The 24,408-nt window shown below is 43.7% G+C and overlaps 1 protein-coding gene and 1 non-coding gene across 2 annotated transcripts in view; both read right to left on the bottom strand.

The window, feature by feature from the left end:
- The window catches only part of LOC144491917 (neuronal vesicle trafficking-associated protein 1-like), a 38,704-nt gene extending 16,120 nt beyond the window's left edge, over positions 1–22,584 (bottom strand). The window contains exons 1-3 of the mRNA XM_078210193.1: positions 22,362–22,584; positions 21,468–21,664; positions 6,268–6,384 (exon numbers count right to left, since the gene is read on the bottom strand). Coding sequence (XP_078066319.1) covers positions 6,268–6,384; positions 21,468–21,599 — 249 coding nt within the window. The 5' untranslated portion in view covers positions 21,600–21,664; positions 22,362–22,584. The remainder of the gene's footprint in view (positions 1–6,267; positions 6,385–21,467; positions 21,665–22,361) is intronic.
- Positions 22,585–23,576: 992 nt separating this feature from the next.
- LOC144502040 (U2 spliceosomal RNA) lies at positions 23,577–23,764 on the bottom strand. The gene has a single exon (XR_013499242.1). It is a non-coding gene; the product is annotated as a U2 spliceosomal RNA (small nuclear RNA).
- Positions 23,765–24,408: the final 644 nt, after the last annotated feature.

Below are 24,408 nucleotides of genomic sequence, written 5' to 3'. Positions count from 1 at the left end.
CAGGAGTTCCCTTTAAGGCTGCAGCTACTCCAGGTTACCAGTTTGCACACACAACTCCCAGCCTGGCCTGCTCCATTGAGGAGAAGCATGTCCTAGTCCTCTGCAATTTTCATGGAGCTTGTCCAGGATTTTAAAGAGTCATGGTTCACAAAACCTCAGGGGTGTCATCAACACAGTTTGCATGAGGGCACCTTTTAAATCTATTTATTAATGTCACAAATAGGCTTACATTAACACTGCAATGAAGTTACTGTGAAAATCCCCTAGTCGCCACACTCCAGTGCCTGTTCGGCTGCACTGACGGAGAATTTAGCATGGCCAATGCATTTAACCAAAAGGTTAGTTCAAAAGGTCCTCCTCATTCCCTCTATTTCAAGCCTCATTGTGTACTCTTGGCTGAGAGCCCAGACATCCATTATTCTGACGAAACAGCTGATTCCCAGAGAAAACATTGCTCAATTGACAGCTCTGGCTCTCTGATCTCTGCTGCCAGTATTACAATGTTTACTTTCACAAGGTCAAGAGGTTTCAAGTGCTTGCAGTTTCTGTTGACACTTTAAAGAGTCTTTATGGTTGAAACCTTTATTGGGCTGCAGTGAAAGGACATTTTTCAGAGTGGAAAGTAATGAATGCCTTTTTAAAAACACATCCTATCATCAATTTAGGTTCACATTGGTTCTATATAATGTTTAGTGGACATGGAAGATCTATCGTATAGGAGGCTTGAAGGGCCATGGGGGGGGGGAATAGCTTGGCATAGGGTACATGAGGACCAATTGAGAAGGCTAGATGGGGGGCACAGTCTGGTATGGGTGTAGGAGATGGTATGAATGAGGCCTGGCGAGTGCGTGGGGAGTGAGGGGCAACGGCTGGAGGGCCTTTCTGCTTTTATTTTAATTGGGACAAAGACCCATTGCATCGAAGTGTGCCTTTTAAACAACTGCACCCGGCAGTCCCTGTGACTGCCTCCAACCTCTTTCTTGGATTGGTGGCACAACTGCAGCCCACACCCGCACTCCGACAATGAAGACCCACCTTTTGCGGGCACTTATTCCCAAGGCAGGCGGGCTGAGCCAGGATTTTTCCCTGACTCCCACTATCCACCCCAATGATGCAAGTTCAGGCCTAGAAATCTATCCTGGACATTTTTAGTTATCTTTTGTGTATAAGCTCACGATCGATGGTACCAAAATCTGCTGATGATTTCAGCTACAGTAAATTGTTAGGTAGAACGCAAAAATTTCAGAAAGACAGAGAGAATAGTAGAGTCTGTAACTAAGTGGCAGATAGAATTAAAGACAAAAGAATGTGATGAATTACATGTTGAGAAAAGGAACAGGGAGAGGAATATTAAGAGCAGAGAAGTGATGTTGAATTTTAATAAGACAATTGGACTATTGCATGAAATATATAAGGAGTATAGTAAGAGGCTGAGGACACAGCCTTGCAGAGCACCAGTGTTGAGGATGATCATGGAGGAGATGTTACTGACTGCGGTCTGTGGGTGAGGAAGTCTAGGATCCAGTTGCAGAGGGAGGAGCCAAGCCCCAGGCCACAAAGTTTAGAGATAAGTCTCGTGGGAATAATGGTGTTAAAGGCTGAGCTGTAGACTATGAATAGGAGTCTGACATAGATATCTTTGTTATCCAAGTGTTCCAGGGTTGTGTCTAAGGCAGGGAGATGGCATCTGCTGTGGACCTGTTGCAGCGATAGGCGAACTGTAGTCAATCCAGGCAGTCTGGGAGGCAGGAATAGAATTGTGCCATGACTAACCTTTCAAAGCACTTCATAATGATGGATCTCAGAGCCACCGGACGATAGTCAATAAGGCACACTGCCTGGCTTTTATTTGATACCGGGATGATGAGGCAGAGATTTAGGGAAGGGTTTCAAGCTTAGGACCTAGGCCTAAGGGCAGAGGGGAAGGCCAACAATGGTGAAGTGGTGTCCTAGAGACCAGAATCGGAAGCGTGCAACGGTCTGACATAGTTGTAGGGCTGGAGGATCTTATCGATGGGCAGGTTCAAATCCATGGGGGGGGGCGGATTTGTAAATAAGGATGAGAATTTTTAAACTGAGGTATTGCCAAACCAGAAGCTAATGTAGGTCATTAGCACAGGTGGGTGAATGTGATTTAACCTGATAGCGGAAAGAAGCAGCTGGGGAGATTTATTAATTCTTATCTTACTGGCACAGTGTATACTTATACAGCAGGCAACCGGATAAGAATCACAGGTTAACAACTAGAGCACAGGCATGTTAAAATCAAACAGAAGGGTGCTGGAACCATTGAAAGATTCACCAGAATGATTTTAGTAGTGAATGAAACAGGGACCAATTTTTACCTCCCGCACCCAACAAGAGTGGAGCGTGAGGGGTGTTAATATGGTGGCTGCTCTTTCCCTCTTGTTTGATGCTGTATTCATGCTGGATAATATTTTAACTCATGGGTTTTGGGGGCTGTGTGACACACTCAGCTTCTTTAGCTTGTAACAGTCAGGATCTGGTGCCATTGAAAAGATTCCTGGTGCGTATTAACTTTGTGGTGTGAAGTTCGTGCCTTATCCCCGGCCCCTAAGGGAAAGTTACTGTGAGAGACCAGTAGGCGCTGAAGAGGGCAGAAAAGAGAAGTAAATTTTGATCCACATAAAACATTGGAAATGAGAATCCTGAAATCATTTAAGAACCAGTTGGATGTTGTACTGTGTGAGTTAGAGTCTTTCCGAATAGATGTTCTAAGACTGACAGAAAGGTTGTCCTCATCTGTATCCACCTCCTGACCTAGTGGATGCTAACCAGTACAACAACTGCTTCTTATAGCGCAATATACAATACAGTCAAGCAACAAAACCCTTGTAATGGTAGACAAAAAAAAGAAATTGGGAAATCAGGCTAGAAATTCAAACTGTAAAGAATGAAACATTTGAAGACTACCTTAGGAAGTATAAAATAAATTCTATGAGAACAAGGAGAAAACTAATAGGACCTAGGATGGATCATGGCTAACCTCAAGTCAAAAAAGAATTATTTTTAAATATAAAGGAAAGCAATGACCAGAAAGAGCTGGGAGTCAATAAAATGTCAACTGAGGAGTGAAAGGAATATCAAAATGGACAAAAGACGAGGAGAAAGTCAGACTGCGATTGTCAAATATTTCTTCAGTTCCTGCTGATATGAAGTTACGGACATGAATTTGGTGGTTTTGGTCGTTTGGAAAATGTTCAGATCGTTTTTCAACACACACAAATTACAAAGTGCAGGGCAGCATGGCGGCACAGTGGTCAGCACTGCCGCCTCGCAGTGCCAGGGACCTAAATTCGATTCCCGGCTTGGGTCACTAACTGTGCGGAGTTTGCACATTCTCCGTGTCTGCGTGGGTTTCCTCCGGGTGCTCCGGTTTCCTCCCACAATCCGAAAGATGTGTTGGTTAAGTGCATCGGCCGTGCTAAATTCTCCCTCAGTGTACCCAAACAGATGCCGGAGTGTGGCGACTAGGGGATTTTCACAGCAACTTCATTGCAGTTAATGTAAGCCTACTTAAGCTTAAAACTTAAAGAAGCTATAAAAGCTTGCTATTATGGGCTGAATTTTGACATGGGAGTTGGAGGGACAGCGTTTCTGTCAGAAAACCTGGAATTTTGACGCCACAGCATCCATACTTTTACTTTGACAGGTTTCCCCATCCAGAAATCAGACTGACTGATAGACTTGACTTCCAATCGCTTCACAGCCAATGAATTGTAGCCAATGTCATGTAAACAAACACAGCAGCCAATTTATACACAACAAGCTCCCATAAATAGCATTGAGATAGATGATCAATTCAGTGATGTTGGTTGGAGGAGGAATATTGACCAAAACAAATCCCCTCTTCATGGGATATTTTAAAACAGAGAAGGATTTCACCTTAACGTCTCATCTGAAAGACAGCAAATTGAAGACAGCGTTCCCTCACTACTGAGGTATAGCACTGAAGTGTTAGTGTAGATAATGTGACCAAGTCTCTGTAATGGGGCTTGAAGCTCATAACCTTCTTCTTCAATGGCAAGAATGTTACCATTAAACCAAGGTTTTCACTTGCTACGAATATCAGCTTCATGCACAGTGGGTCATGCTAGTCTGGAACCTGCAGGAACATTCACCTCCGAACAATCTGGAAATGGTGAAATTCATCTGCAAAGGTTTCTGGACGCTGAGCCCGATCTACAAATTCTTATAAGTCAGCTACGCAGTGGGAGCCACCTCTCTCAATCCAGGCATGACTAAGACAAGAGAACTGTTGAGAAAAGTAAAAGCAAGCTCGTTAAATAGAAATCTCAACTGCGGCAATCGTTCAGGAATTTACCGTTCAGGGCGGCACAGTGGTTAGCACTGCTGCCTCGCAGTGCCAGGGTTCGATTCCCAGCATGGGTCACTGTGTGGAGTCTGCATGTTCTCCCCGTGGGTTTCCTCCCACAGTCCAAAGATGTGCGGGTTAGGTGGCTAGGCCATGCTAAATTGCCCCTTCGTGTCAGGGGGACTAGCTAGGGTAAATGCATGGGGTTATGGGGTAGGCCCTGGGTGGGATTTTAGTCAGCGCAGACATGATGGGCCGAATGACCTCCTTCTGCACTGTAGGATTCTACGATTCACAAAATTGACAAAGTATTGATGTGACTTTCCTGTCATCTGAGCCAGTGAGACATTGGCATAGATCCCAGGGACCTGAAAGGTGGTGCTTCACATTGAGTTCACACAAGTATCATGTTGGCACAGATTATACCAGCAGTGGCCTCCATTTTTCACATTCTCGCCAATGTAGAATCTACAATGGAAGTGGGAACAGATGGAAACAAATTGGCTCGGGTGGAGTAGTTAAAAATCAGGCCTTTCAAACACAGGATGCAAGACGTTTATAATTGGCTTCTTCATTAAAGTAATTGCAGTTCCAAATAAACAGTCTTTAAAATAAGATCATCAATGTGAATCGTTTGCAGGGTAACAAGAGCAGAGCACATTAAGGGCTTAAGACTGTACGTAACAGATACCAATTAACATTATAGCCCAAAGAAGCAAACAAATTAACTTTCAACCAAACAGATATATTGAGTTTCATATCCCTATAGGATCCCAGGAGATTCTCATTTGATATTTAGGACATTCTGATATACAGCAGGCCCCCTATTCAGACAGCAACATCTTTTGCTCCAATGAGTTCACAGCAACCTAGAAGGCTATATCTGGAATGAAGAGGCCAGGATGGAATCGTATCGGACTGTGCTTTTCCCATAGGTTTTAACTGCTTGGTTTGATTTGATTTATTATTGTCACATGCATTAACATACAGTGAAAAGTATTGTTTCTTGCGCGTTATACAGACAAAACAGATCATTCATAGAGAAGGAAATGAGAGAATGCAAAATATAGTGTTACAGTCAAAGCTAGGGTGAAGAGAAAGATCAACTTTTGTGCGAAGAAAGATCTCTTCACACTTTCTCAAAGAGAAAAATCAAAAAGAAAGATCAAAGAGAAAGACCAAGCCCTGGAGCCTGGAGTGAGATGTTCTGAGCATCACACCAGAGGAAATATACATTGTCCTTGGACAGAGGGCAGCACAGATTTACCAGAATGACAACTTGTCTCCAGGGGTTACATTGTGAACCAAGATTGCACAAACTAGTGTTGGATTCACTGGAATTTAGAAGGATAAGGGGTGATTTGATTAAAGTTTTCTACATAGGAGGGAAAACTGATAGTTTCTCTCTACTCTATTTTTGCTGGTTGGATTAGAACAGAGGACGTAACCTAAAAATTGGAGCCAGACGGTTCAGCAATGATGTTAGGAAACACTTCAGACCAGTAACATCCCGTTTGAAATTAGGCCAGTTCTGCGTCACACCAATCCTTCCTTAACACGCAATGCTTGCAAATTTAAGTTCTTGTTCTGGGAACGACATCTGCATGGAACCTGTGAAACTCGGGTTTCACCGAAGAGATTAGCTAACGTACACATTAAATTATTGCTTGTAAGGTTAGCAGATCATAATAAAATCAGAGCTAGGATGGTGATGGAAACATCGGGGGGGAAATCAGAGAACAGGAGTAACCCCCCATTCTTACCATGCGCCTTTTTGGAACTTGTCTGAGCCTTTGGGTTATTCTTTGAAATGCACTCATTTTCCTACGTTTGACAGACCATCTCATTTCAATGCCAGTGAAGTGTAATGTAGAATGGGTGATCGAGTTGCTATGAAAACTAGGACAATCCCTTCAATCAAAGACAATTACCTTGAAACGCTCCGAAACCCCGTCAGTGAAACTGATGGTAAATTCAGCAATTTTCGGTGCCTGGAATTTGCCTTTCTTTTGACTCGGCTGGTACTCTGCCCGTGTTTTCACTATAACCTACAAGGAAGAGAAAATAAATCAGCTTGGCACAGTTATGTGTCCTACTAAGTACATGTCAGCTAAAATACCACATGCACATACCTTTTCCCACATGATGCTATTCAAGCAACAGCCTGATTATATATAACGTCAATTCCACTATACTGTGCTCACTAGTTACAAAATAAACCATTTCAAGGTGCAACTTTTAAACAAGAATTCATAAAAATCCAAAAGGTTTGTACTTGTCTTAGACACATCACCTATAATCTCAAGACTCATCTGAAATGCTATGGGAACAATTACTCTCAATACAATATGGTTCTTGTACAATGTTTTTATTTCAATACCTTAAATTGCTCCCTGCTATCAGCATAAGTGGGGTGGCACAGTGGTTAGCACTGTTGCCCCACCGCGCCAGTGATCCGGGTTCAATTCCAGCCTCGGGTCACTGTCTGTGCGGAATCTCCCCTTGTCTGCGTGGGTTTCCTCCAGGTGCCCCGGTTTCCTCCCACACTCCATAGATATGCGGGTTAGGTTGATTGGCTATAGTAAATTGCTCCTCAGTGTCAGGGGGACTAGCAGGGTAACTAAGTGGGGTTTCGAGGATTGGGCTTGGGTGGGATTGTGGTTGGGACACACTCCTTCTGCACTGTAGGGATTGTATGAAGTGGTAGCTCTGTAGCTAACAAAACTTCCCACTAGAGCTATAGAGCTCAGAATGTTCTCCCTAAAAGCAGGACAAATCCATTCACTCTATTGCCTGTATTCTGTTCAAATAGACTGAATATGAAATCTTCATCCAATCACATTTGCGCATTACTGATTTTTTTTTAAATTCATGGGTGGGACATGGGCATCGCTGGCTGGCCAGCATTTATTGCCCATCCCTGGTTGTCCGAGGGCAGTTGAGAATCAACCACATTGCTGTGGCTCTGGAGTCACATGTAGGCCAGACCAGGTAAGGATGGCAGATTTCCTTCCCCAAAGGACATTAGTGAACCAGATGGGTTTTTCCGACAATCGACAATGGTTTCATGGTCATCAGTAGATTCTTAATTCCAGATTTTTTTTAAAATTCAGGTTCCACCATCTGCCGTGGTGGGATTCGAACCCTGGGTTCCCAGAACATTAGCTGAGTTTCTGGATTAATAGTCTAGTGATAATACTACTAGGCCATTGTCTCCCCTAAATCCTAGGGACACCTTCAGTATTGCTAAAAAAAGCCAATATGTCACCAGCTTTAACCCATCTTCTGTGCTGAGTCTTGTAAATCGAATCTCCTCTCTAGACTCGAGTTTTGTGACGTGCCTGCAATGCTGTGGCATTAACCCAACAGTGGGCACAGGCAGTGCTCTCACTCTCATACTCATTAACTAGCTGAATTAAATATCATTTTATAAACATGGTCAAGTACACCTTCAGAGATGCACCCATCACCCTCACCTTCCTCTCCCCACACCCCCCCCAGAAACCTCCTCACAGCACCCCACAGCCCCAGTCTCTTATAGTAAAACAGAAATGCTAGAAATGTAATGAGCAAGTGTGGCAGCATCTGTGACAGGAGAATCAGAGATAACATTTTAGGTCAAGGACATTTCTTTAGAACCCAATGTCTCTTCTTCAGCATAACCGAGAAAGAAAAACGTCAGATTGGCACATTTCTGTGTTTTTGGATAGGAGAACAGAATTAAACCAGAAATTCTATTTGGGCCCTGTCACCTTCCACCAACACCATTAGCAATGCCGGAAAGTGCAGCGCAGCCACAGTTACTTCTACTACAATACTGCTTCATGGAATGGAGGTTAAGAGCTGACGACTCAATCTTCCATCAATTGCACAACTGTGGCCCAAGACTAGTGTGAATCCCATTGAGGTTTTGCAAAAAGGTTCCCAAAACTTTACTAGCCATCCTTGCAAATGACCCGCATTCTCAATCAAGGACTGTCTGAGTGAACCCAAGGCCCAAACCGCCACTCTGTTGCCATGAAAAATGACCCTACAGCAATTTGAGGGTCCTAATGTTGACAGTTTGCTAAAGAATGAACAAGGTTACTATTTTGTAATTTACATTTTTGCACATATTAAAATTACACACTTCGATAGAATGCACATTCGTATCATCATGGCCAGTGAAAGGTTAGCAGTGTTAACCTGGTAAAACGTCCCAAAGCACTTGAGTGGACCCTTAACTGAGCCACCTAAGGAGGTATCATCAAGAGGTAGATTTTAATGATTGTCTTCTAAGGGAAGAAAGGCAGCGAGGTTTAGGGAGGACACTACAAACCTTAAAGACTTGGTAACTGCAGCCACAGGGAAGCACCAGTGACCAGAATTAGAGGTGTGCAGATACCTTGGGTGGGATTTCCCACGAAACCTGCTACCTGTTTGGCGGCACCTTTGGCCAGATCTTCTGGTCTCGCCATTGTCAACAGGGCTTTGCATTGAATGCAACCCTCACTGCTGGGAAACTCACGGCGGGAGCACGGTGGGATCGGTGTTTCCAAGGACATTTTCTTTCGTAAACAGAGGTTCATTAAGCCTTCTGTTTAATAAACAGGTGACTAAAAGGAGTAATTACCCTGCTTTCCAGCATCTGCTGTATTCTTTCCAAACAAACCAACTGCTTGTAACAAAACACTGCATCTTAAAGCAGTCCTCTTCTAACATAAAATATATTAATAGCACATTATGCATTGAGTTAGTAAAACACCTCTAAAATCCCAGGTGTTCCTGTACAGCTCAGTTGATCATAACTGAAGATTTAAAGCTAAATCTTCCTGGGCCACTCGCAATAGGCTGCGGGGTGACAGGGCTGGCTAATGAAATCCTTTAAGTAGTGAATGCACTGGCTGAAAGCTGGTGACCTCCCAGTAGGGTGGAGCCCTCATGAATGGGTGGGTACTCCAGGGCCTAGGCTCCTGGCAGCAATAGCCAACTTGGTGCCTCAATGACACAGAAACATATAGGACCAGGCATAGGCCATTCGGCCCATCGAGACTGCTCTACCATTCAATGTGATCATTGCTGATCTCAACATCCTATCTCAACAACTATCTTAACATCCATACACCAACTCTCTCCCCATACCCCTTGATGCTTTTAGTGACTAGAAATCTATTTGTTTCTTAAAAACATTCAGTTAATGTGCCTCCAAATGCACATAAGGTTACCTCCCATTTTCAACCCCACCAGAAAAGGCTTCACATAAGGCACAGAATTCAACCCTTAGTACATATTCTAGAGATCCTTTGAGGGGTTTCAGGCACACCACTTATACGTGACAATGAAAACCAGCAACGGAAATCAAGTGACAATTTTCTTGAGTGCTGCCACTAAGGTTGTTTCAGGCTTGCTTCAGTTATTCATAGTTGGAGGTTTATCCACCTTATCAGTCCGTCTGGATAAGGTGGAGACAGTGAAGCAACACCACCATTTCCCATCCAGTCACTTTATTGAATGGCTGTTTGGTAGCTTCATGAGTTAGCGTTTGAGACTGTCACTTGCATTTTACCAATCTTCTGATTCAGCGTCGAAATAGAAAACCGTTTAGAATATGTCCTGACAGTTTGATTAAAAATCCTCAAGCACAACATCTGAAGATGCTGGTGAATCATTTGAGCCTTCTCAATCTTAAGCATCTTGCAAATTTCCTGGAAGGCACCTTCCTGAAATGCTTCTCCCTTGGTTGGTTGAAAACTAATTTTCCCACAGCAGCAGTCGCCATTCATTCTGGCGGTCAATTCCTTAATGGACGTACATTAGTGAAATAGTCTCGGTATATTGTTGTGTATAGAGTTTTAGTGCACAGTTGGGTGCCATTCACCCATCTGGGCCGCACGTGACAGTGGTTAGCACTGCTGCTTCACAGCGCCAGGGACCCAGGTTCACTTCCTGTCTCGGGTCACTGTCTGTGTGCAGTTTGCACTTTTTCTCCCGTGTCTGCGTGGGTTTCCTCCAGATGCTCTGGTTTCCTCCCACAGTCCAAAGATGTGTAGGTTAGGTTGGACTGTCCATGCTAAATTAACCCTAATGTCAGGGAGATTAGCAGAGCAAATGTGTGGGGTTACGGGGATAGGGCCTGGGTGGGATTGTGGTCGGTACAGACTTGATGGGCCAAACGACCTCCTTCTGTGCCGCAGGGATTCTATGATTTGTACTGTGCCCATTATGAATGGTAGAGGACATTATTAGCAATAATCTTTCTTTTATAGGAATTTGGTTCAAAACAGACTTTTCACATTTTCTATCCTCACCTTTAACATTCTATATTTTGCCTATGCACAGACTCGTAGTAATCATCCTTATTCGTTTCAGGGATTTCCCCATGGGCAGCTGAGGAATGGCCTCCAATTGTGGAGCAATCAAAATCAAGATGTGCGCAAGTAGCCAGAACTCGAGGGATTGTAGGACTGGAAGAGGCTGCAGATATAGCAAGAGACGAGGTTATGGAGGTATTTGAAAACAAGCATGATTTTAAGAACAAGGGATTAAATAATCTGGTGTTTGGTGGCGGGGGGGGGGGGGGGGGGGGGGGGAAGGTGATGGCGGACAGCATATCCCCACACCCCACCCCACTCCTCTGGGATGGCTGCCCACCCCATTTTACGTGCCCCCTCCCTCACCTGGGAAAAGCACCCACCAGGTGCATGTAAAAATACAGGCCCAGGTGTTGCTTATCCAGGAACCAACGTAGGTCAGCCAGTGGTGATGGGCGAATGGGACTAGGTAGCATAGGCAACAGAGTTTTGGTTGAGCTTGGTTATGCAGTGTGGGAGATGAACGGCTGACCAGGAGTATATTAGAATAGTCAAGCCTAAAGGTAACAAAGGCATGAGCGAGGGTTTCAGCAGCAGATATGCTGAGGTAGGGGAGGGAGATGGAATTAGGAGCTCTGAGTGATGGCACAGATGTGGTTGGATGCTCAGTTGGAGTCAGATAGGACACCAAGATATTTGGGGGATTGAAATTTCTCTTTAAGTACAGCGACTGTGGCAAAAACAATGGATGTGTCAGTGATGCAGTGTGGTCAGCAGTGTCATTTCGACAAGGTCCTTCAGATGTTCTTTTCCATGGGTCACAATTCATTGCCTTTTTTCAATTTGATCCCCAAATTGTTACGACTTTGGATTCTCACTATCACTGATGTGTTGAGCCTCAAGATTTAAAATGTTGGTTGTGATTTATTATACAACATTTCTTTTTTCCAAATAATCTCTTTAACTGTAATATATTTTTGTATCAACCTTTGGTTTCATGTATGTGCCGGGTGGAAATATAATTTGCAATTTCAATAATAGAGATCAAATTATTCATCCATTTTGTCTGTCAGGATATTATTGCTGAGTTAAGTGTCTATCTATCCCTTTATGGATATTTATGTTACAGATGTAACTCTCATTGACACAAAGCACAAGGTGCTTGAGTAGATAAGTGAGATCAATTTAAGACATTCTAAGCCTAACTGATTCTGTGAAGGAAGCAATCTTCCAAAATGTCAGATGCCCTTTTTATATTCTTGAGTAAAAGTCCTAATTATCTATAACTGGTTGTAATCTCTACCCACTACATGGACAATGGTGGCACAGTGGTTAGCACTGCTACCTCACAGCGCCAGGGACCTGGGTTCAATTCCGGCTTGGGTCACTGTCTGCGCAGAGTCTGCATGTTCTCTGGGTGCTCAGGTTTCCTCCCACAGTCTGAAAGACGTGCTTGTTAGGTGCATTGGCCATGCTAAATTCTCCCTCAGTGTACCCGCACAGGCGTCAGAGTGTGTGTGGCGACTAGGGGATTTTTGCAGTAACTTCATTGCAATGTTAATGCAAGCCTACTTGTGACACTAATAAATAAATTTTAATTTGCAAGAAGGATCTGGTTCTAGTACACTCGTTTTGAGGCAACTTGTACCATTTTGACTAATGTCGCATTTTGAGATTTTTGATCAATTATTTTCGGCTTCATAAGAAAGTTTTGGGAGTGAGTTACGTTTACAAAGGGTTTTTTTGGTATTAGGCCAGAGACTGAAGATGTGTGTTAAGGCTAGATCAGCCAGTTTGTGGAATGGCAGCCTCAGTCTCTGTTGACAATGAGTCGATGGCCACATTGAGTCAGGGAAAGAGCCCAATTCATTGAGAATGAGAGATATTGTCTTCAAACCCATATCCTAACAGAAGCAATAGCAAGTATCATTGACAGATCTGCTGGCCAATCAGTAAACATGGAAGAGGTTAGCAAGATAGCCTTCCTACTTGTGGGCAATACAGAGAAAGGGGCAAAAGAGGCATGTGGGCAGTAAGTCAGCCGAGTAGATCTGGGGCTGAAGCCTGTTCTCAGAAGGGGAAATCCACTTATTTCAAGACCAGAATCAGAGGGTTAACCATGCAACATTACAGCCTGCCTATAAATAGGGATGGTGTGGTCTATTGTGTTTTTTTTGTTTTTCAAAGAATTTTCTATAGTTAGTTGAATCAAGGTGAGATTTGGTTATAACAGATATTCTGTACATTAACTTGCCACTCTGTGTGTCAACCATAGCTCAGATGGCAGGACTCTTGCCTCTGAATCACAAGGTTCTGGGTTCAAGTCCCACTTCAGGGCTTGATTATAAACATCAAGGCTGACGCTCCCATACAGTACCGAGGAAGAACTGCACTGTTGGAGGTGATTTCTCCTGAATGAGGTGTTCGTCCTGTCAGCTGGATTTTAAAGATCCCATGGCACTATTTCAAAACAGACATAGGAGTTATTGTTGATGTTCTGACCAATACTTAGCCCTCATTCAAGATCACAGTAACAGATTATCCTGCCTTTCAGTCTGTGTGCAACATTCTGTATGCATGTTCACTGCTGTGTTTCCTATATTACAATAGTTACTACACTTCAAAAGCACTTTGTTGACTGTATAGCACTTGCAGAGCTGGCCCTCATGAAAAGAGCCATAAGTGCAAGGTTTTCTCTCTTTAAGACAAAGGCCGGAATTCTCTGGCCATTCACGCCCTGCCGTGGCTGCCTGTGAGAACGGAGAGCTTGGCGCTCACCCAAAACTCCATTCACCACAGCGCAACCGGAGGATCCCAGCCACGAGCAACACCAGAGAATTCCGACCAATGATTAATTTCGCTTTTGTTTCAGACTGCCCTCAGAAAGATTGGAGACGTGCATATGCCAGGTGAACCTGTGGCATTCATGGGAGAATAACAGGGGCTGCTATTTCCACCCACAAGGCATTTAGCAACACTTACAGGAATGACCAAAACCACTGTACCTGAGAGACCATCTGAGCAATCATTGAACGTGTAACAACCATGACGCTGACACTGCAATTTAACCAAACTGGGCCTGCAGGAATCACACTTTGTCAAATCTTAAACTTGCTTATGGAAAAGATCTAGTGACACTTTCTGCCATCTGGCTTCTCTCCTCATGTTTATAACATTTTGAATTAGTAAGCCAAATTAGTCAGCCCACACCATGAACAATTCTGTGTCACCCTAGTTATTGTCGCATAGTTCACACAATTGCCCCAATGTTGTGATTTTTCATTTTAACATGTTTTACTTGGTTAGTGATAGTTTTCCTTCGATGCCACATTTTTCCGCTCAGTGCTCCACCTGTATTGTCCTACTGATGATGGCACTAGGTAGATTTTTGAAGTGTAGGGGAGGGAACTCTTTTAAAAGATAAATTGAAAAGGTCCACGCCATGCCCCATACCAAGTTACGTCCCCCCAATCAAACCCCATGGCCTCTCATGCAGCCTATATCCCTCTAACGACTCTTTTATGACCTCTTCTGCTAAGCTCTGTCCTTCCATACATCCACGTGGCCTCTCAAACCGCCATGCCCCTCTACCTACCTCCTATGACCTCTCATGCCAAGTTCTGCCCCTTCCATACACCCCACATGGCCCTTCGTGCCCCCTATGCTAACTCCAGCTTCCCCCTGTACACTTTCTAGAAGAAATTAACCCGATATGGTTACCATACATCTATATAGTGTATTTTTCTCTTTATTCTTTTATGTGAAATGGGCATCACTGGCAAGGCCAGCATTTATTGCCCATGCCGAAATGCCCTAGAGCTGAGTGACTTGCCAAGCCATTTCAGAGGGTGGTTAAGAGTCAACCACATTGTTGTAGGTCTGGAAAAAACATGTGGGCCAGATCAGGTAAGGATGGCAGATTCCCTTCCCTAAAAACATTAGTGAACCAGATGAGTTTTTACAATTAATGATAGCTTCATGGTCACTATCACTCAGCTTTTAATTCCAGATTTTTTTCTTTCTTATTAATCAAGTTTAAATCCCACCAGCTCCCTTGGTGGGATTTGAATCCACATCCCCATAAAATTAGCCTAGGCTTCTGGATTAGTAGTACAGTGACATTACCACTACATAACTATCTCCCCTTAAATATAGGTATATTGGGATGTATTTTTAAAAAAATCTTGAGAAGCATTCATTGAGAATTTTCTCCTACGTTTAAAAATAAAGTTTGAAGTACAAGCTAATAAAATCTTTCAGGTGCTTAGAAGTCTCAAATACCACAAATCCCTGAAACCAACTTGTGTAAACAAACATTGTGAAATTACAGCACAGAGCAGAGAGTCTGACCCGTCAAACAATGTTTCCTCTGGGGAGCAGGTGTTCTATTATTATAATAGCTGCCTGGGCTCTCGGCCAATTGATTTTACAGGGGAATATCTGTTGCATAACTGAAATATGCATGATCCTGTTACTATGGGGATACAATATAAAACATTCCAAATCAATTATATTTAACAAATGTAAGTGCCTACTATTTCATTAGAACTGACACCTGCTGATATTTTGCCCAATAAAGACACTTTCACTAGTTGTACACCTACATATAGATATATTAATGGTCCTTCTGTAAATAATTACAAAGTATTTCTTAAACTTTTTTACCCTCTTACTATAGCACAGTCTTATTTAGTTAAAGGGAACAAGGTGATCTGGTTAGGGGCTATTCCATAATCTCAGCAGCCTCTGCGAGATAGAAAGACTGTCTTGTAATCGTGCCTTGGAGCTGAAACCCACGATTGTTAAGAATGTCAGTAGCCTATTATTTATTTTACTAGCAAATCAATATGTTGTTTTCAATGAGAAGATCTGGACAAAAACACATCATTTCCTCTGTGCTGTTTAACAGCAGCAGTTAATGCATTTGCATTAAATTCCTGTCTGAGTTAATTTAACAGTCAACAACAATTTAGTTAAAATATTGAAGAAGTCTCAAAAGAAATTTAAGGAAAATGTGTTAAGTGAGGCACTAAAATTTGCAGAGAGGAAATAACCTCCCACAATCTAGAACAGAACCTCGAAAAGATAGCCAGCAAGAGTGGAAGAAAAGATCAGTCACAATGCTAGCTTCATCATTCACAGGCAGCTAGACATCACCCTTCTGGACATTAGAACACATTCCCATCTGTGTACCATCCCTGTCTTATAAGGGTCTGGTACATAGAGGGTTAATGTGGGACTAACTACCGTACCACCCACACAGTGATGAAAAGAAGTACATAACCCTCCCCCAAAGTCAGTTGAGTGTTGAGCAGAGCTCTGTGTACCTGGAAGCATGGTGACAGCTCCTAGCTTGTACCCTTTTACTGTATTTTGCAAATACTTCTGAGAGTCAAGAAAGACTTAGGGTGGGATTTTCCGGCTGCACCCAGCCCAAGGCTGGAAAATCCCACCCGAGGTCAACAAACCTTCATATGGTCCACCCTCTCGCCCGCTACGATTCCCGTGGCAGGCGGGACAGGAAAATTCCGACCTTAGTTAACTTAAATATGACTACAAAGACTTCAGCCCAACCAAACTGTCTCCAACACCTTACGGAAATCCCTAATTTCTCTTCCAAATAACTGATTGAAGATAAATAAGTTTATCTAACTTAAATGAGGCTTAAGTATTTCCCAATTAAAGAAGTTGGTTTCTTCTCTGGCCTAAGATTGTCAGGTTAAAATAAAAACTCCCAGTCAAAATAATGGTCGAAGACTGATAACACATTATGGTCAAATGAAGGATAAAGATACTGAATTGGATTGGAAAACTTTTCTCCATTAACTGCTCTATGAATAACAACAAGTTATCAAAGGCAATATGTAAAGCCTGCATTAGTTACTGCACTAATTTCATTGCGCTCTTAAAACTGTAGTCATAATTTGACTAAGACACATTTAGGATCAGCAGCACAACCACAGTTAGGAACTTGCTGTCATCTTGTTTTAAAACAAAGCACCAATTGCAAGATGAATGGTTGCTTTATGCTCCACTTTGAGATTAGCGCTGAAATCCTACAAACCAGATAGCCATTTTTCCTGCTGCCTCAAAGCAAAATTGTTATCAGGGAAACAAGACAGTGGCACAGGTCTTTAGCTTATTTTCTCCTTAATGGTCCCTTCTATTGCACGCTCCACACACGTCTCAACATAAAGAGTAAAAGGAATCATTCAATTTGAGATGGGCGATTCACTGAAATAAAAGCTGAGAATGTTTCTTGGTCTTAACCAATTGAACTTTCAGGTAAGCTCAGGCAAATGGGCCTGATGTTAAATGAAGGAGCCTACAGTGCAGAGCCCGACATGCATGTAGATCAGACAAGGCTTTAAGGTTATCAGAGATAATCAACAACACCAATATTGATACAACACATTTAACAATAAGATGCTTTGCTGGAATGTAATCAAACATAATTTGGCACCAAGCCACAGGAGGAGATGTTCAGACAGATGACCAGAAACTTCAAAAGGGAAGTAGCTTTTTTGGAAAACCTTGTGGAAGAGGTGGGAAAGCAATTCCAGGGTTTAGGGTCAAGGCACATTCACCAAAGGGAGAGCAACGAAAATAAGATCTGTGCAGAATTGGAGGAGTGCAGAAATCTGAGGGTTGTAGGATTGGAATGCTTAGAGAGATAGGGAGGGGTGAGGCCCTGGAGGGATCTGAAAACAAGGTTAACCTATCCGTCTATGTAAATGTATAAGATTTTCACGTACTTCATTCACAATACCTCCAGCATCAGACATCATAGCGACATCATGATTTGTCACCAGTGTTAAACAATCTCAGAACAAAATGTGGGCTAATTCATTTCATCCAGTACTACGCTGGGCCGCAACCAGAAACTTACAAACATTGAGTATTCCCGCTTACTGCCTTCAGCCTTTTGGGTGTAGTTATACTTCCTTAGAATCATAGAATCCCTACAGTGCAGAGGGAGGCCATTCAGCCCATCAAGTCTGCACCAACCCACAATCCTACCCAGGCCATATCCCTATAACCCCATGTATTTACCTTAGCTAGTCCCCCTGACACTAAGGAGCAATTTAGCGTAGCCAATCCACCTAACCCGCACATCTCTGGACAGTGGGAGGAAACTGGTGCATCTGGAGGAAACCCACGCAGACACAGGGAGAACGTGCAGACTCCACACAGTGACCTAAGCCGGGAATCGAATCCCTGGCGCTGTGAGGCAGCAGTGCTAACCATTGTGCCATAAGGTCACTGTTTAGCTACATTCGTTGGGTAAGTACTTAAGCTGGTAAATTTTAAGCTTTAATGAGCAGCAAGCTACAATTGAAAGTTCTGGATTGGCAGTTGCTTGCCTCATTTCTTTCAGCAAAGGCCAGGTTATCTCAAGGTCGACAAACAAAACAGTAGAAAATGACATTCTTTCCCTTTTGTATTTTTTTGTTAAATTGTTCAGTTGTGACTTGTCAATGTTTATATGCAGTGTCTACAGAGCTTTGCCTGAAGTGCATCAGGAATACAAAACGTGACAAATAGAGACATGTTGTACTGTTGAATGTCCCAAGGCATAGCTTGTGGTTAGTCAGATAGTAAACTCCTGTAAGGATGGCAGTGTTGTACCATATAATGCAGAATGTAATATGGTCATGGTTCAGGAGTTTTGGAAGCTATTGAAGGGGAATCTGCGTTACTTTTAAGGTCAGAAAGACCAACTGCTGTTAAGTAAACATGGGGGTGATTCATACGAGTATCAAATTTGAGACTGGACAATCAGGCTTCCAGGATTTGTATTCCTGAAGAATCCCTGTGATATGCAAGTGTAATATAAATGTTTGAGTGATACATTTGAACTGTGATTGGAGTCCCATTTTATATTATATTCTCATTGCATGATTCAAAAGAGGATTCTGCTGATTTATTTCCCTCTTGGCACTGCCATTTTTCTGCCTTTAATAGTGCAGCAGCTGAAGATAAGAGCATAGGCAGATGGCATAATCCTAGTTCTGTGCCAATGCCACTCAAGATCAGTCACACAGGTGACAGCCTTTGAATCTGGAGTCGCCTCGTCGATATATTTACTTCACTGACATTGTGGGGTGGGGGGGGGGGGGGGGGGGAGGGCATTGCAAGTTCAGCAAGTCAAATCTGGGATCCCTATTCTACGGCTGCAGAGATCTGTACAGCAGCTGCAGAGAACGCAAAACATTACAGCCATCACAGTCTGAACAACACAAGAGCTTGAAAGTCAGTTGGTGGAACGAATAAATATTATAATAACACACCCACTTGCATCTTTTCCATCGACTGTACGCTTTCCTTTATGCTACAGTTGTCTGTTACTTTCATCTATCTGGTCAGAATATTTACAATACTCTCTGCAGCTCACAAGCTATACAGGATAATCCTTGTGCAATATGTTTGCTATGGAAACCACTTTGACTGATTCTGCATGAGTTAGAAAATGCATTACGTCTGGCTGATCTACCATAACTTTGCTCACAAGCAGTCTGAAGTTGTTGTGATTACTCCTGCTAAACTGGTCGTCTGTTCAGGACCACTACTGAAGTACTCCATGTAATGAATTAGTCTAACTAGGCCAATTAGCAGCTAATTGATTTTTGACGGTTCTGTAAATTGTCAGACACTTGGCTTCTCGGGAACAGAACCGACTAGTGTGTCTCAAGGTCAGAAAGACCAGAGATAATCAGTTTTTCTTTTCACTTTATGTATAAATATATATAATTTTTCTTTTAAAAGCTCAATTTTGACATTGTTGCAATTCACTGAATTGTGAAGGAACTTCTCAAAGCTCACGATGATCTACAGTGTAAACTGTTATACAAACCACCAGCCATTACACTCAAGACTTTGGCCCACATCTGTCGCATCAATACTCCAAACACAGTCCACCCAGCTTATGAAATCTCAGAATCATAAAATCCCTACAGTGCAGAAGTCCATTCGGCCAGTCGAGCCTGCACCGACAACAATCCCACCCAGGCTCTATCCCTGTAACCCCACGTACCCCCCTAACACCAAAGGGGCAATTTAGCAATGGCTAATCCACCTAACCTGCACATCTTTGAAGTGTGGGAGGAAACCGGAGCACCCGGAGGGAACCCACGCAGACAAGAGGAATACATGCAAACTCCACAGTCTCCCGAGGCCAGAATCGAACCCTAAGGCAGCAGTGCTAACCACTGTGCCACCGTGCCACCCATCTCGTATACCTTCAACTGCTTTCGATCACAAAGAGCAATGCCAGCTTGTTAGGGAAAATTCATGAGCACTGATGTGTTTTTATATTGACATTAGTTTAATGAGAATAACACATGGTTATTTTGCCTCTTATGATTCAGCACTGTTTGGCATCTTACAAGAGTAATAGAAAACAAAATCTGAGATTTTAGGTTAGTGGCCAGTGGCTTCTGTAAAAGATAAAGCATGGATCCTCTCTGTCTTCAGGAGTGAACACTGACCTACCCCAGAACCAGCCTGAAATGTTAACTCTTGTGGCTCTTGCTCTCTCGCTCTCTCACACACAGATGCTGCCAAACCTGCTTATCGTTTCCAGCATTCTCTGTTTTTATTGCAGATTTCCAGCATCCCCTGTGTTTCGCTTCTGTTTTCTGAACCCTGGTTCCTTTCCTTGCCTTCTTGATGAAGAGGTCTCCAGTAGGGATTTTTATCTTTCACATAAACCACTGACCACTAACCATTTTTTTTCTATTACTCTTGTAAGATGTCAAAACAGTGCTGAATCATAAAAGGTAATATAACCATATGTTATTCTCATTAAACTAATGTCAGTGCAAAAACACATCAGCGCTCATGAATTTTCCCTAACAAGCTGGCACGGGAACTAGCACTGCTGCCTTACAGCACCAGGGACCCAGGTTCGATTCCCAGCTTGGGTCACTGTCTGTGTGGAGTTTGCACATTCTCCCCATGTCTGCGTGGCTTTCCTCCGGGTGCTCCAGTTTCCTCCCACAGTCTGAAAGATATGCTGGTTAGGTGCATTGGTCATGCTAAATTCTTCCTCAGTGTACCCGATCAGCAGCCGGAGTGTGGCGACTGGGGGATTTTCACAGTGATTTCTTGTGGTGTTAATGTAAGCCTACTTGTGACACTAATAAATAAACTTAAAATAGGACACCCAAATAATTTAAGTGTCTGTTTAACCATTTCACAGGTTTTTGATTTGATTTATTATTGTCCCATGTACAAAGTGAAAAATATTGTTTATTGTGCGCTACACGGACAAAACATACTGTCTATAGAGAAGGAAAGGAGAGGGTGCAGAATGTAGTGTTACAGTCATAGTTGGGGTGTCGAGAAAGTTCAACTTAATATGAGGTAGGTCCATTCGAAAGTCTGATGGCAGCAGAGAAGGAGCTGTTCTTGCGTCGGTTGGTATGCGTTTTCAGAATTTTGAATCTTTTTCCTGACAGAAGGTGGAAGAATGTCCAGGTTGCGTGGGATCCTTAATTATGCTGGCTGCTTTTCCGAGGCAACAGGAAGTATAGACAGAGTCAATGGATGTGTATGGACTAATTATTTTTTATGCATCTTGGTGATTGATTGTCAGTTGTATCAGTATACAGTGAAAAGTATTGTTCCTTGCGCGCTATACAGACAAAGCATAGGGTACATAGGGAAGGAAAGGAGAGGGTGCAAAATGTAGTGTTACAGTCATAGCTAGGATGTAGAGAAAGGTCAACTTAATGCATTCAAAAGTGTGTGTCTCCTCGCTCCCCTCCCCCCCCCCCCCCCCCGCACCCCACCTCAAAGGGGCACTGAGCCTTTGTTTGATTTAATTTCTTCACCCTTACCTTGTCTGGGGCTGGGAACTGGAGCTGGTTGACGTCCAGTGGGGTGATGAGGGGGATGGTGTCGAAACCATCTTCGGTGGCGGCAGCCTTCCCGTTGTTCTTGTCGGTCAGATTGTTGCCTAACTTCACCATGGCGGCAGAGGAGGGGACGAGACGATGGCTGAGGGGGGGGAAGGAGGCTTTCCCTTAGTCAGAAACTGGAGCAGGAGGAGGAGAAGGGGGGAAAAAAACAATGAAGCAGATTTTTTGGGTCTGGAAATCAGCAGCTTTACAGTCAGCAATAAATAGCCCTTTCATGTTTTTTCCCCCCTAGGTGGGGACCATTCGAGGGAAAAATCATATTAAACCTTCAAACCAGGGAAGCAACGAACATACACATTGTAAATCTCCCCCACCCACACCCAATTCCTGCATTAAAACGAGAGTCGGGGGGGGGGGGAAAGAAAATATTTTGACGCATTGTATAAACTGCGCAGGAGATAAGAAAATCCGGATTGGAGGTGCGTTTATTTTAAAAATTATATATTTTCCCCCCCTCAAGAACAAACAATGTGGACAAGACAATCCGCTCCTTTTTTTCCCCTCCAGACACGCGCGAGACAAAAGAATAAATAAATTCACCCAAAGGCTGGTCCTTGGGAATAATTCCCATGAATTAAAAACGGTTTTAATTCTCCTTTGGCTGAGGGGGATGGCAGTGGCACTTCACACAGAGACAACCCCACGCCGACACACACAGAGAGGAAGATGTCCCTCAGCATCAAGGGGAAGCTTCTTCTTCTTGTTGCTTCACACACACACAAAGCTTTTGCAAAACTCCTTCTGTTGACATTCTCAAACTCAGCAGGCAGGGAATAGAGTGGGAATAAAACTGCACTAAAAGAATGAGCTTACCTGATCTCTGCTTTATTTTTTAAAAAATTAATATTTTAAAAAATAATTCTTGTCTTCCAAAAAATTTTCTCCCCCCCCCCCACCTCCTCCTCCTCCTCAGATGGAAAAATGGCGGAATGGAAAAAGCAACCCAGCCGGCCCGAGAAGCTCTACTTGGGATGCAGTAAAGTCATTGATCGAGTTTTGGGGGCGAATGTTTTCATTTACAACCAGCCTCGTCTGTGCTGACGCAGCCGCGGCACCGAGCCTGGGCAAGCAGCAGGAGATGGATGCCACCCCTTTTAAAGGGGCAGCACACCAGCCCTCCCTGCTGCAATCTGCAGACTGCATCAGAATTGGGGGTAGGGGGGAGAGAGTGGCGAGGGAGAAGTGGGGGCGGGGGAGCAGCTTTGCATTTTTTTGTAAAGCCTTTTGGTCTCCCCCCCCCCTCTCATAGAATCCCTACTAGGGGATTTTCACGCTAACTTCATTGCAGTGTTAATGTAAGCCTACTTGTGACTGATAAGTGAACACAGTGCAGAAGGAGGCCATTCGGCCCATTGAGTCTACATCTCCACCCCAATCCCACCCAGATCCTATTCCCGTAACCCCACATATTTACCCCGCTATTCCCCATACACTTGGGTCAATTTAGCATGGCCAATCAACCTAACCCGCATATAGAATCATAGAAACCCTACAGCGTAGAAGGAGGCCATTCGGTCCATCGAGTCTGCACCCCCACCACAATCCCAACCAGGTCCTATTCCCGTAACCCCACATATTTACCCCACTAATCCACCTGGCACAAGGGTCCATTTAGCATGGCCAATCAACCTAACCCGCACATAGAATCATAGAAACCCTACAGTGCAGAAGAAGGCCATTCGGCCCATCGAGTCTGCACCGACAACAATCCCACCCAGGCGCTATCCCCGTAACCTCACATATTTACACTGTTAATTCCTCTAACAAATACATCCCAGGACACTAAGGGTCAATTTAGTATGTCCAATGTACCTAACCTGCACATCTTTGGATGTGCGGAAACCGCAGCACCCGGAGGAAACCGGGTTTCCAATCTCCCCCCGCCACACCCCCTCCCCTCCCATCTTCCCCGTCCTCCCCACACACATTTTTGTTTGTTCTTTTGGTACTTTATTCCTAATCAAAAAGCCAATCAAATCCAATCAGAGTCCCCACACATGGGACAAACCAGATCCAAGCTGACAAGACAAGAGTATGCATCCTACCTTGGGCTCAATCAAACAAGATCCACGCTGACAGGATGAAGCATTATGTACACCCCACTCCTGGGCCTGATCCGAACTCCATCTTAGCCAAAAGGCCAAGATGGTTATTTTAAAAATCGCATCAAAGAACAGATACTACACTTGATCTTGGCCAAAAGGTCGAGAAGCAATACCCCACAGGGTCTTTCATTTTAAGGAATTGTTATGGCGCAGAAGCAGCCTGTTCGGCCCCTCAGTGTAAAGCCCGCCTGCTCGCCGCACCAGCTTCACCACTAACTCAGTGCCACTCTTCATTCCCATGAAGAGTCAGGTAGACTCGACACGTTGACTCCGTTTCCCACTCCCCACCGATGTTGCCAGACCCTCTGGGACGCCAAATTCCCCAACTTTGCTGCAGCGGAAGCAGGGTGTGAACGGCCAGTAAGATCGCGCCCGCTGAGTTTTTCCGGCATTCCCCTGCCTTTCCCCATACTCCTGCACATTGTTTCTATTCAAATAATCATCCCATGCCTTGTTGAATGCCTAGATTGAACCTGCCTCCACCACACTCTCAGGCTGTGCATTCCAGACCCAATCCATCTCACTGGGTGAATAAGTCACATCACGTTTGCTTCTTCTGCAAATCGCTTTAACTCTGTGCCGATCCTTTTATGGGCGGGAACAGTTTCATAGAATCCCTACAGTGCAGAAGGAGGCCATTTGGCCCATTGAGTCTGCACCGACCACAATCCCACCCAGGCCCTATTCTTGTAGCACCACATATTTACCCTGCTAATCCCCCTAACACTAGGGTCAATTTAGCATGGCCATCAACC

This window comes from Mustelus asterias, chromosome 1 (genome assembly GCF_964213995.1).
Source record: "Mustelus asterias chromosome 1, sMusAst1.hap1.1, whole genome shotgun sequence".
NCBI classification, from domain to species: Eukaryota; Metazoa; Chordata; class Chondrichthyes; order Carcharhiniformes; family Triakidae; genus Mustelus; species Mustelus asterias.
The sequence above is the reverse complement of the archived record's forward strand: the minus strand, read 5'-3'. Positions and strand labels throughout refer to the sequence as shown.